Genomic DNA, 13,865 nt, shown 5'->3' with positions numbered 1-13,865 from the left:
CATATGTCATCAGCAGAAGATTGCGGTCGCGTGAGTTATAGTTGCCAGCACTAACTATAACGGGGCAATTTCATTGGTTTTTTATCAGTAAAATTTCCGCTAACTATAACATGTGTGAAACCTATGGTTTTTTCAGTGAATTTGCAAGGTTTTTTAAATGCTAATTCCTAACTATAACGTGTGTGAAACCTATGGTTTTTTCAGTGAATTTGTACGGTTTTTTAAATGCTAAGTGACTTTACGCCATTCGTGGCGTGCGCGCCCACTTAACGCAGTTCGTTCCGTGCGCGCACGGTGCGCTTCGCGCACCGTGCGCGCACAGTGAGCACGCGGTGCGCTTCGCGCACCGCGCACCCACTTTACGCAGTTAGTGCCGTGCCCACGTTACGCTAGATGGGCCATGTACGCACGATGCGCTTCGCGCACCGTGCGCACATGGAGGACATATTATGCGCTTCCTTGTGATAGGTAATCTGTTGAAATTTTTTGGGAAATTTCTGTGCTCTGATAAGCCATGCACAAATGGTGGACTTCGGCCACCATTTGCACAAGGGGTGGAGAAAGTGTGGATAGTGTTTTTTTTATTTTTATTTTTTTACCGTACGCTTACGGTAAGCGTACGGTAATCGTACCCCGCGAAATTGCCGAAAAAAAAATAATGCCGTTTTTGCTCTTGGGGGATGTTTGGGGACTCCCTCAACATGACTATGTGAGAGGGAGTTGTCAAAACATCCCCATAACATGTTTTTGGCCATCATGTTTGATACATAACACTCAGTGCGGTAGACAAAATGGCGGACGCCGCTTCCTGGTTTCTGCCGATTCGAATGTTTACTAAGATCTAAGAGCCAATCAGAATCGCGCTCGCGCACGCCACCGTACGCTTACCGTAAACGTACGGTAAGCGTACCGTAAGCGGGCTCAGATATATATATTGATTTAAAGGCTATTTTCTCAGAATCTACTGAACAGATTTACACCAAACCTACAAAAGGCACTTCCTTGACCTAGGGACTACCTCTCTGCCAAATTTCTAGTAATTCTGTTCAGCTGTTCGGGCTGTAGCTCGTTCTAAAGGTCCTATGGAAAAATGCATGGGAAAAACGCGTTTTGGGACCCCCCTTTTATCTCAGCCCCCGCTTGACGAATCCCCCCGAGACTTTCAGGGTAGGAGCGGAGCGTAGCGCCCCACCTATTTTGAGAAATTCGCGAGGATTCGTCGACCGGCGCCAAAGTTATTCAAAATAGAATGTTGAGGTTTTCCTATGGAAACGTGGTCCTAACTATAACTACCTACTGGCGACCGCCAGTAGGTAATATATATATATATATATATATATATATATATATATATATATATATATATATATATATATATCAGCAATCACAGTTGTTAAGATGCAGGTGCACTTACTAATCCATTTTGCCCGTGTCCATGCATGCCTAATGGATTCCAGGTATAAAAGTGCACTGTACTGTTTACAAGCACTGGAGGAGAGATTATGCACACTAAATTAAGTTGCGATAATGGCTGCACAAAAGGTTGTCCTGCAGCACTACAAAGCTCGGCACGAGCTACTTAAAAAGCACTTTGAAATCCAGTAAATAGATTGTTTGAACTGAAGTTTGGACTGTAACAATTAGCTGAGACTAGTCCAGGGAAGCAGCATAGCTTCAGTGCAAGCTGTTGGTGTTACACCCACTGAAGGTGGACAGTGGTGGGTTGGACTCCAAGTCTGGTGCAGAGTGGCAGCATGTGGATTCGACTAGCATCAGCAGCACTCAGAAAGGCAGGGTACCCCTGACCCAGTGAAGTGTGCGTTTAGACAACCCTCCTCTCTAGCACAACTCCAAGGGGAGGGGGAACAAAGTGAGCTGATGAACATGAATTGAGATGAAACGGTTCTGTAACGACCAGTTACAGAGAAATGTTTCACATTGTGAAACTGCACGTGGCTTATTTTCTCCCCACTTGCTGCTAAAAGGCTCACAAAATGACTAACTCGAAAGAAGTTTGCAACGATGGTAAGGGGAGGTATGAGAGGATAGCATTGGTCCCCTGTTCAGCAGCTATTCTGTTTTCGAAAGGGGTGGGTGCAAAGTGCAAAAACAGGATAACCCTCGGAGTATTTTCATATTTGTGCAAAGATAAGTAGAAAATGTTCTTAGAGCCCTGGGTGTATCTGTTAGTACTTAACAGTGGTCCCTCTTGTTCAAAACAATACTGGCCTCTATTTGGTAAATTCAGGGACCTTATGTCTTTTTCTTCATAAAACCCATTCTGCCAATGAAGGAAGGGAGGCAACTCGATTTCTATCGTTGAATACCAGGTTCGGTTAATTAGTAAGATGTTAATTGCACGGAGGCTCTTGCGCCACAAATCAATATTCAGTTTGCAGCTTTTTTTGTCAATATATTAAAGTGTAATATTTTTTGGGAAAACGGACCACTGACGTAATCATTCCCACGTTCTCATCACAGTCTGCTTTTCTGGGATCTGTTTTCAACCAGACTTCGTGGCCAGAACACTGTTTTAAGAGCAGCGCATTTTAAGTCTGAAATGCCCTGAATAACATTGCCCCACCATCCCTCCTTCTTCACCCGCCACACAAACGTTTTAGTCCTTACCCCCTGTACTCCCTCACTTTCACTATCACTTTCCTATCATGATGAACAGTTAGTTTTACATGAAGCAACCGTCTAAAGGAGAACACACAGGACATACGAATAATAAGTTACGACATTTTTCTTATTAAACAGGAAATCTGATAATTCTAAAATTATCATTGTATTGTTTAGTCAACGCTCAAATTTTACAAAATAACTATTAATTAAAATAAGGTGCACTCGAAAAAGTAAGGTGCTCAAAACAGATTTTAAAAAACGGACCAGATGTAATATACATGGCTGCTTCCGCAGGAAAATAATTCTGTGAATTCCGTAAGTATGAAAGACATTTTTTTATTAAATATCTACTAATAGACTCGGCAGTCACGTTGTCCATTATTCTAACTCTGAAAAGCAAGACGCGACTTTCTCTTTATCCATATACACAAGTTCTAGGACTGTTTAATATGGTAATAGTGTACACTCAGACAATGTAATGTTGGAAAGGCAATGCCCATCTCTGTGCGCATTTCTCCGAGTGTTTAGGTTCCGTCAACTGTAAAGCGGTCTGTTGTACGTCTGATGTAGTCTGTGCTATGTACAATCTCAAATATATTAGAAAAAGGAAAACGTTTTCTTTAACCATGTGCTATATAAATGTTGGCCACGATCGGCATTCGGTAGGCTAAGGGAGACACTCTGTGGTGGACTAGGTGAACTACATGTTACTAATTTTACTGCAGCTGTTCTTCAATAGACCTTTCGAACTATGAAGACGATATTAATGCTAATAATTCATATGCCGACTTCAGGCGCTGTAAATAGACTTTAAAAAAACAAAAACAAATTTATAGTACTCACTATCAACTTAAAAAAACAAAGTTCACTGTGTGTGGAAGAAAGGTCTTGGGGGAATGGGACTTTAGACGGAGAATTGAATGAGAGGCACTTCTGCCCCCTCACAACAGGGGCGCAGCTTGGTCAGTAAGATTGGGGGCGGGGGTGTGAGCACCAGATTTCCCAACAATCACGCTGGGATATCTCGTTAAAACACGTTATATGCGAAGCAGGACATGAGGGGGCATTAAGGGGCAGTAGAAAGAGAGAGGAGGGCACATTGTTAGGGGCACCTAAAACGGCGGTTTTCAAACTAATCACCATTTGTCAAGGCTTTCAAAACAGACGAAAGAGTGTGTGCATTTGTGTCAGTATGGACATATTAAAATTCCAGATGAAATCCAACAGACACTTCACTATACCCCACTAAAAGCATGCGTACCCAACTATTTACTACAGAATAAACTTTTTAAGGAGGTGTAACACCCCTCCCCCCCCAGAAGCTACGCCTCCCACCACCAACTTCACAACTCTTTAAAAAAATATATATATTAATAAATAAAGCTTGATTAGACAGTCGCAGGTATTATGGGGCACTTTCAAAAACCCTTATTGGACATTGGCTGCTTAGAGACTGTAAAGCTGAGCTGGAAACCCAGCTCGCCTTCCATTCCACAATGCGATATGAGCTCTTTACTAAGTTAGTGTGTGAAGGGAGCTGGTATCGCCTCATTCACCATGGCACTGTGCGAGTTGGGAGGTTGGCAGTTTAACGACTTAGAAGGGTGTAAGGCTAAGTCCAACTCATGAACGGGGCCACTGGAATTATGCAATTTTGCGGTTAAGACGTTTTCTGCATCAATATGAATTTATCGAGTTTGCCACATAATCCACCCTCTGCTGCATATTCTGAAGATTTTAACCAAAATTTAGTTTCTAGCTTAAAGGGATCAAAAGTTACTAAAAACGCAGTGCATGCTGCCACGCAGTGGAAGGCCCTTCGCAAAGAATGATTGATCCACTCTCTGTTGTTTATTGCTGTATTTGGGCATCAGATTGGTACTAATGAGGTGAACCTTTTGCCCAGATAGTATTAACATGTGTAAACATGTCAAAATATTGGGGTAATCCTATGACAAATTATGCCACATAATTTGTCTTTTCTTTCTGCATAATTTGGTCAACCATGCTGCATAATTTGGTCAACCATGCTGCATAATTTGGTCCTCCCCTGATACATTATTCCAGTGGCCCTGCTCAGGATCTACAGATGCCAATGTGAACATCAAATCATGCCGGGCAACCAATGAGAAATCTACTAGTCCCACTCAGCTGCATCTTAGAAAAGACATTGGAAGCAAGGTGCATTAACTATTGCAATTAATAAAAAAAAACAGACAAAAATAAATCTGTAAATCAAATAGGTAAATTACCTTAAATTAACATTTCCTCCTGTGGGTAAACATGCATATATCAAACACTCAACATGTACGCCATGTGATTAAGCGACTTACCCGCACAATCAAAATCCATTTGATCAGCGATAGGCCAAATCCACAGATAGCACCATACCTCCCAGCTATGGTGTTAGTTATACAGAATGACAAGCAAAATCCAATCCAGTTGAAAATAAATGCCACTAGGAAGAAAGGAAACATACTCTGTTAATGAGGCGAGGAGTTAATGTACATGCTAACTTAGATTACACACAAATGTAATAATTAGAAAAGGTAATAAATACAGGCTTTCATAATACAGTTACTATAGGAAATAAGCATTCATGCCATGAGTTCGAACCTCAGGAGCCAATAAGCAATTTAGGGACTGTATGGTGGGAAAGAAAGGTTGCTAGGATTTAAAACATAATAAATTACTTCGAAAAAATATCTTCTTTTCAGAAATGTAAAGTAGTCCAGTTATCTCACCGTCTTGACATTTTTTGATAAACAAGTTTTTATTGATTTTACAGAAAGAATACACCAGCCATTCAGCACTACACCATGAAAATCTAGGATTACATAGACGCATTTGTGCTACCCAATTTACAAACAATAGTAAAAGTAAAACAGCATGAATTTGGACAATCCCTGTACGACTAAACCACACCTACCAACCATTTCCCCCAGACTCAACAATATTTCTTGGGACACCCACGAGCCTCGTACATGACTTTCTCCTGTGTGGTGCACCAGTCCACCCCAGTCCTCCATCGCCCAACACTCGGGGATTCAGGGCATTTCCAGGAGGCCGCAATGTCCCTTTTGGCAACCACCATAGCTGTAGTGAAGAACAATTTCTTATTCCGAGACCCATCCAACCCATCAGTGATGGCCAGGATCGTGTGTTTTGGGTCATGGGAGACCTCTCACCCCAAGACCTCGGTGAGTTCTTCCCCAATTTCTCCCCAGAACCGCGTCAGGCGGAGGCAGGCCCATACCATATGGAGGAAGTCAGCTGGGTTGTGGCCACACCTAATACAAGCAGAGGTTGAGCTTGACCCCGCCCAATGAAGGGGTGCCGGGGTGAGGTATGCGGCGTGTAAATAATAAAGCTGCACCAAGCGCAGCCTAGCGGACGCGGTGACCGTTCAGGGGGCCATAAGGGCATCGCGCCAATCCTCTTCCTCCAAGATGCCCACCCAGTCCTCCCATTGAGCCTGCAGTCGGTCTAGGTAAGTAGGGTTATTGTTGATCAGCGTACGATAAATGCGGGAGATGCCATCCTTCCCCACGTCCCCAAACATAATCTGAGCCTCAGGCGGACTGTGGTCAGGAAGCCGTGTACCTGTTGTAAGATGCATGTGGAGGGTGTGTCGCAGTTGCAGATACCTAAAGAATTGTGATTGATGCAGTGAGTATCTGTTCTGGAGGTCGCCGAAGAAACGCATATGGTCCTCCCACCCATACATCGCCTAATTGTGAAATACCTATAAGGTCCCAAGCCCTGAAGCCCTGCAGCCCATTAACTTCTTTGAGCCAGGTCCCCTGCCACAAGGGTGTACATTGGGTCAGTGTGTGTGTCCATTTGGTGTGCAGCAGTGCAGCCTGCCAGGCCAGTAACACAGAGCGTGTCACCTCTGGTAGACGAGAAGGAATAGGGGCCCCATACAACATAGACCCAACTGCCCCAACTCGAGCCTGTAGGCCGGGTCAGACCATCCCCCATTGAACCAATCGTGTATGGAGAAAAGTCGTGTGGCAAGGTAATACAAATAAAGGTGAGTCATCCCTAGACCCCCGTCAAAGGAGGGGATCCTACAGACATTTAGCGCCAGTCTGGACAAACCTTTCTCCCATATGAACTTGTTGGCCATGCTATCCAGTTTGCGGAACCAGGCCCGGGGAAACCACATGGGGGTGTTTTGAAGAACGTAGAGGAAGTGGGGAAGCACCATTATTTTAAAGAGGGCAACCCTCCCCATGGGGTTCAGGGGCAATTACTGCCACTTCTTGAGGTCCGCCTTGGCTCGTTTCACCAGGGGAGTGACGTTGAGGGCCCAGCTAAGCTCGGGGAGTAAGGTCGTCCATATCCCCAGGTATTTGAAGAATTGACGGTGAAGAGGTATATCAGATTGCCAATCAAAACATTCACAGGATAGGTGCAGGGGAACTAGGACCGATTTATCAGGGTTCAACCGGAGGCCAGAGGCCCGTTCGAAGGAATGCAGAATGCAGAGACAATGGGGGCCTGACCGGGCGGGATCTGCCAAATAAATGAGGACGTCATCTGCATAGAGGGCAATTTTGTCTGGCTCGGTGTTGGGCCATTCCCATCCCTGCACGTGTTCGCATGACCGCATCAGGGACGCCAAGGGCTCCATTACCAACGCAAAGAGCAGGGGGGACAGGGGACAACCCTGCCTCGTTCCCCAGCAAACCGAGAAGAGCTCTGACAAAGCCCAGTTCACCAGGACACGAGCCCAAGGGAGGGCGTAAAGACCCTTGACCATGGCCCGAAAGCGGGGACCGAGTCCCATCCTGTCAAGAACATCCTCTAGAAACCCCCAATCCACCGAATCAAAGGCCTTCTCAAAGTCTACAAGAAGAATCGCTAGATACGGGGTGAGGAGATGGCGGTGGGCCAAGGCTGACTGCAGTCTACGGAGACAATGCCGGGTGCCATGTGAGGGCATGACCCCCCATTGGTCGGGATGAACCAGTGTGGACAAGTGGGGTTTGAGCCGCTGGGCAAGGATTGTGGCGAACATTTTAACTTCGGTATTAATGAGGGAGATAGGGCGATAGTCTGCACATCGTGACGAGGGCGGCTGGGATTTAGGAAGAACCACAATGGTGGCCATGTCCGTCTCCTGAGGGAAGGAGCCTTTTTCAGCAGCTTCCCGAAACAGTTCTGCAAGATGGGGGGGTGAGAATATCCCGGTAGTGTGTGTAATATTCTTGAGGGAAGCCGTCCGGACCCGGTGTCTTGCCGGAGGAAATAAGGGCAATCGCTTCCCCGATCTCCTCACGGATGAAGGGGCGGTCTAGATAAGCTTGAGTAACAGGGTCTAAACTCGGAAGGCGGCCACCCCGACTTCCAGTAGGTCCGCGAAAGAAAGGGTTGGAGTTCTAGCCTCATACAGTTGGCGACAGTAGGTAGCAAAGGCACGGGTCATTTCCACAGGGGAACGGTACATCGAACCATCCTGTGCCACGATCTCGGGCATTATACGGTTCACCCTAGGATATGTGGCAAGGCGGTGGAGGAGGGAGCCATTTTTGTCACCCCAACCATATACCCTGGCCACGGAGGAGCGCCAAAAGAGTTTGGCCACTTCCAGCGACAACTGCTTGATCTCTGAGCGGAGTTGGATAAGAAGTCTCGCATCAGAAGCGTCTGAGGATCGGGCAGAGGCACGCTCAAGGCGCAGAGCCTGTGCCTCCCGCATAGTAATTTGTTCCAATTGGGTCTGTCGCTGGAGCTTAAGTTGGTCCTTGGCGACCCCTCTAATCGTGGCCTTGCCCGCCTCCCACAGGGTGCCTGGGGAGGAGACGGATCCGTCGTTAGATAGAAAGTAGTGTCTAAGTTCCCGCCCCACCACCTTCCGAAACTCCTTGTCCTGAAGGAACCAGGCGTTTAGCCTCCATGGTTGCCGCATGGGGGCGGGAAAAGGGGGGCCTGTGCAAATCATTACCGGGGAATGGTCGGATATACCTCGTGGGAGGAGTGTGACATCCTGAATCAAGAGGCAGTCAGTCGATGGAACAAAGATGGCATCAATGCGTGCCTGTGTATGGTGCGCCGCCGAGGTGTTTGTAAATTGTTTAGAATGTGGGTGCCATGTACGCCATGCATCACATAAACCCAATGATTCCGACCAAGTCGTCAGTTGTTTTGCCTGTGCGATTCTACTAAGGGAAGGGGGACCGGTCTTATCAAGGTCAGGTGAGGAGACCGCATTAAAGTCTCCCCCGAGGAATGTGGGACCCAGAGGAAGGGATGCCAAGAGGTCAGCGGATTTGGTTAGGGTCGCCGTCAACATTGATGGAGGAGAGTAGAGTGACACAAGATTGAGGGGGCTACTGTTTAGTGTACCACTAAGGGCCATGAAGGTGCCCTGGGCATCAAGGATTGTCTGCACAGTCACAAGGGGAAGGGAGCGTTTCACCAGGATCGCCACCCCTCGGGAACCCCAAATGAACCCCGAATGCCAGATCCTGTCATAGCCGTAGCAAGCTAAAAAGGGGCAGTGATTACCCATCAGATGCATTTCTTGTAACAGTAGAATGTCCACCCCAAGGCGTTGTGCATAACGTAAGACAGCCATGCGCTTAAAACGGTCCAAGAGGTCATTAACATTCCAGGACATGATGCACAGGGAGGTGCCTAGTAAAGATGTGTCAGGCATTGTGGCGGGTGTGGCTGTAAGTTCCAAAGGGGAGGTCTGGGCGCAAAGAAGGACGTCAGAAGACCCAGTGAGGTGTCCAAGGGGAAGTCTGAGTGTCCCACCGGGTGCAAGTCAGGGTGCTATGTGAGTGCTGGTGCGACAAAACTAAAGATCAAAGATAACAAAATTAAAGACGAAACTCGGGACAACGGTCCCCCTCCCCACCCCCCACCCTACACTTCAGGAACGGAAGCATCTGTCGCCCTAACAATAAACCAGTGAAAGAACAACCAAACTAAAACGCTTGGGAATGGGAAAGCGTGGAGAACCCCTCCCCATGACAGGATGTGCATAAACAAGTCCATGAGGAAGAAAGGAATACTAGGAGTCTGAGCACGACCTCCGGCTGCGGAGCCAAGCCCGGCGGGCAGAGATGAGTTCAAGCAGGGTCTCTCAGGAGCATCGGGCTACGTGAGAGGTCCGTGTCAGGGAGATTAAGCAAAAAGGGCCGGGGCGCAGCACCTCCGCGGTCCAGGTGGCCGGATGAGCCAAAGCGCCTCCCGCTCGAGGATTCTTCAAAGAGCAGTATGGGTTGTCGTGAATGGCCCGGCGGGGGAGTCGGACCGGGGTCTTCACTGCCCACGGCGCCTGCGGAAGTGGTTGCGTTGAGGCTGGGGAGCGAAAGGTGTGGGATGGACGGGTTCACCATCCGCCCCGCCCCCCCCAGGAGTGGACTTCGGTCATCAATTCGCAGAGGGCGCTCCTCCGTTGCCCAGGTCCAGGCCTCTGTAGGAGTGTCAAAGAACAAGATCTTGTTAGCAAACATGCCGGGAAAAGGAGCCGACACTGGATGTTGAGTGCCCTCAGTTTTTGTTTAACTTCACAAAAGGAACGGCGTTGACCCTGGACCTCACGGGTATAATCCAGTAAGATCAGGATTGCGCGGTTTTCGTAATGGAGCCACTGTTGTTTGCGGGCTTCAGACAGGATGGCGTCGCGATCCTTGAAATTAAGAATCCGAATTATGACTGGTCGGGGGGCCGCACCCGGTGGTGGTTTAGGGGCGAAGGACCGGTGGGCCCGCTCAATCACGAACCATGGAGAGAGAGAGCCCTCAGGGACCCACGATCGTAGCCACTTTTCTAGGAAGTCCACCATGCGGCCCTGCTCCGCTCCCTTCGGGAGGCCCACCAGGCGGAGGTTGTTGTGCCGGGACCTGTTTTCTGCATCCTCCACCCGGCGATGCAACTCCTGAGTGTGCGACTGAAGACGGGCCACCTGTCCCTTAAGTTGCTGGACGTCATCCTCTACAGTGGAGATTCGGGTTTCAGTCTCCTTAATTCAGGCTGTGGCGTTTCAGAGGTCCTGCCGGATGAGAGACATGTCCACTTGCACCTCCACGATCTGAAGCATGGGTGGCTTGTAAGATAGTTGACAAGTCCGCGGACAGTGGAGGCTCCGGTTCTGCAGCACCCCGGTCGCCCCCACATCCGAGGTGGTGAAACAGTCCATCTTTGTTTGGGTGGCAGGGGTCTTTGCCGATCTGTCCGTTCTGCCCATGGTAACACTCCGTGGAGCTGTGGAGTCCCAAAATCCCCGCAGGTGGACCCTACAGTGGGGGGCTGGCAGATCCCCTCGGATGGGCCAAGATCAGGCAGGGGGAGCAGTCAGCGTGAAGGTGTGGTTCAGACCAGTCCTCCGCCGACCGATATGTGCGGCCGACTCCGCTTCTCCGGGCAGGCTGGCCCTTCAGGAGCAAGGTAGGAGGGGGATGGGAAGACGAGATTCCTGAACCAGGGCCACAGGTAGGTCCCCGTCCGCCAGGACCACAGAGCGCTCCGCTAGGGTGGCAGTGTAGGGTAGCAGCAGAGGTCCGAGGCAACAGTGGGTCCGGGGCCAAAGGGCCAGTGTGGGCAGACGTGTCCTAGGGATGCAGCTGTGGCGGATGACCCATGACCACTTGCGCGCCGCCACTCGAAGTTGTGGTCGAAACCCCCCCAGAGAGCCGTCAGACCTCTACGTCCGGCGTGGAATCGCCCTTTCAGAGGGTCACCACCAGCCGAAATGTCGGCTGAGGCATGCCCGACCTCCCACCAGGCCCTGAGAGGGGAAGCACAGCAGGCCACGCCGTCGCGGCCAAGGAGCAGGAGGTAGGCCCCCCTCAACAGCAGAGTCTCACCAGACGCGTGGGGAGCGGGGGAGGGGGAGGAGGTGGGGGAAGAGGAGCCGTGCCAACCAGTGGCCCCCCCCTTCCCTACCGCCCGATCGACGGCCGAATCCTCGCCCCAGAGTCAGGCGTGGTAGCACCCCACTCCTTACCTCCAAGCAGGTCCTCGGGAGCTCACCGCAGGCCTCTCATCAGATGGCGGCCCGCGGCGTCTGCAGCATCAGTTTAGGCCTCCGGCGCAGCAGGGATGGTCGGATCACTTCCAGGCCTCTTTCGTGAGCTCCGCCGGGTCACTGCTCCCAGTAGGCCTCTCGCCAGCTGGAGGCCCGCAGCACTTGCGGTGTCAGTCTGGGCCTCGGGGCAGCAGGAATGGTCCATACACCACCGGGCTCCCCACACGAGCTCTGTGGGGTCACTGTACGCGGCCGCCGAGTAGAAGGAAACCCCGCAGCGCCGCCGCCGCAGAGCATAGGAGCAGATCTCACCCCCCCTCGAAGCAGCAGGCGAGCCCTGGGGAAGAGTGCTGCGGATCACCAGGGGTAGAAGTACCGCGTCAGTCCCCCGCCGCCGGATTGACGGCCGATGTCGTCACAGTCCCCCCGGCCGCCCAAGACACCAGAGATCGGGGCAGTCAGTCGTCGCCAGGGAGAACCGGCTGACACAACCAACCCGGGAGACTCTAACTGCACCAGGAGCCCCACAGCACAGTCAGTCAAGGCCGGTCAGGATCACAGGGCCAGCGATGGGCCGGGAATCCTCGCGGCGGCGGCCGCCAACTTGGGGATGCCGCGCGGTGGGTCCGGGTGGCCGGGGCAGCCCAGAAATCACCTCACAACATCACAGAAGAAGCCCCGGGGGCCCCCAGGCAGCAAGGTACTAAATGCGGGGTTCAAGGGGATCCCGATGGCAGCGGATGGCAGAGCGGATGACGGAGGGGTCCGGAGCACACCTAAGGCGCAACCGCCATCTTGACGCTCTTGGCCCACTGTCTTGAAATTTATAAATGACAGTTTATGAAATTACAAGATTGCCTTCACAAACCGCGACATGAATTGCCCTTTCACTCCTGAAAAAAACGTTCCAAGTATACATCAATGGAACACAATATGTCAAACATTCTTTGCTGAACCATCTTAAGCAGATTTCATATGTTATAACTGCTGTACTGCCAACAGCACATCTTTTCCAAGTGCATTATGGGTACAAAAAACAGATCATTAACACAAGTTCTGTTGTTCCTGATTCCCTAAGATTTATACTTTTCTGACATCTACGTGTTCGTAATAGAGACTGCCCTATTCCCATGTAATTGTTGTAAATGTGTGCAGGTCAGTCTCTTAAGTCTGTAAATTAAGCGTGACAAACTACAAATGTAGCCACTGCAAAGGTATATATCTAAAGTATTTCAATTGTGTATGGAGTATTGGGGTTGGATCGTGATAGAGGTGCGGAGTACATGATACAGTTGAGAAGGTTCAATCAATTAATCAGGATTCTTATAGCTAATCACCCGTTAGGGTCTGAAGGTGCTGGGGGTGGGGTTCTGCAGTTCAGTCGAAGAGCCAGGTCTTGCGGTTTGCGCAGTTAAAGTCAGAAATCGATGCCCGCGGCTTAGAAGTAGTTCTAGTAAATACTTGCAACTTTCACTGGAATACTAAACTTCAGTAGAAACGGTTGCAACGATTGGCCAACAAAGGGTGTCCAAGTTAACTGGTGTGTGCAATGTATCCTGTTCTGCTGATGAGTAGATCTAATCATTTCACATGTTATGGACTCCATCCTATCTAACTATTCGGCCAACCTGTCAGTGGGAACTCTGAGGCCAGTAAGGTATAGGTGCACAAGTCCATTAAACAATAACGACAAGGGCTTCCAACTGTAGACGCGCTGGTGTATCAGCCAGAGACTGTGATATAGGCCCTTCTGTGTCGGCCACCGATAATGACGAAAGCCTCCGATTGCTGTGTTGCGAAGAATTGGGATGCGGCCCAAGTGATTGTTCGTGGCGGAGATTAATTCAAGCATTCCATTCAACACCGGTTTCTGATGCCCTAATTGTGGTAGATGTGCACATACTAAATCACCTGAAGATCACCAGAAACAGTCTTGTGATCCTCGGGGTAAAGATCCTGCTGTCAAGGGGAGACCTAGAGCATGCGATCCACGTCAGAATCTGCCTGGAAGAAGAAAGGGGTGAGTAAGCACTCCAAATCCTTCATCACCGCCAAATTGAAACAGGGGGTCAGACCGCCATGGTCCATTCATGGAACAGGTAACTCGTAATATGCACGGCGGTGTAGCTCCCATGTACCACCCTATGGCGGCTGCCTTTCCCTACTGCGAATCCGGCGGTCTGTCTGCTGGCGGTCGCAGCAGTCTTTGCTAAGCCAATCCGCCCACTCGTAATAAGGCGGTCGGACCGCAGAG

General features: G+C 49.8%; 1 protein-coding gene across 2 annotated transcripts in view; it reads right to left on the bottom strand.

The window, feature by feature from the left end:
* The window catches only part of NDFIP2 (Nedd4 family interacting protein 2), a 221,254-nt gene that overhangs the window by 42,955 nt on the left and 164,434 nt on the right, over positions 1-13,865 (bottom strand). For both annotated transcript variants that reach the window (XM_085622088.1, XM_085622087.1), the window contains exon 5: positions 4,959-5,083. In XM_085622088.1, the coding sequence (XP_085478214.1) occupies positions 4,959-5,083 (125 nt within the window). The remainder of the gene's footprint in view (positions 1-4,958; positions 5,084-13,865) is intronic.

Source organism: Triturus cristatus, chromosome 8 (assembly GCF_964204655.1).
Source record: "Triturus cristatus chromosome 8, aTriCri1.1, whole genome shotgun sequence".
NCBI lineage: Eukaryota > Metazoa > Chordata > Amphibia > Caudata > Salamandridae > Triturus > Triturus cristatus.
This window is presented reverse-complemented; position numbering and strand designations above follow the sequence as displayed.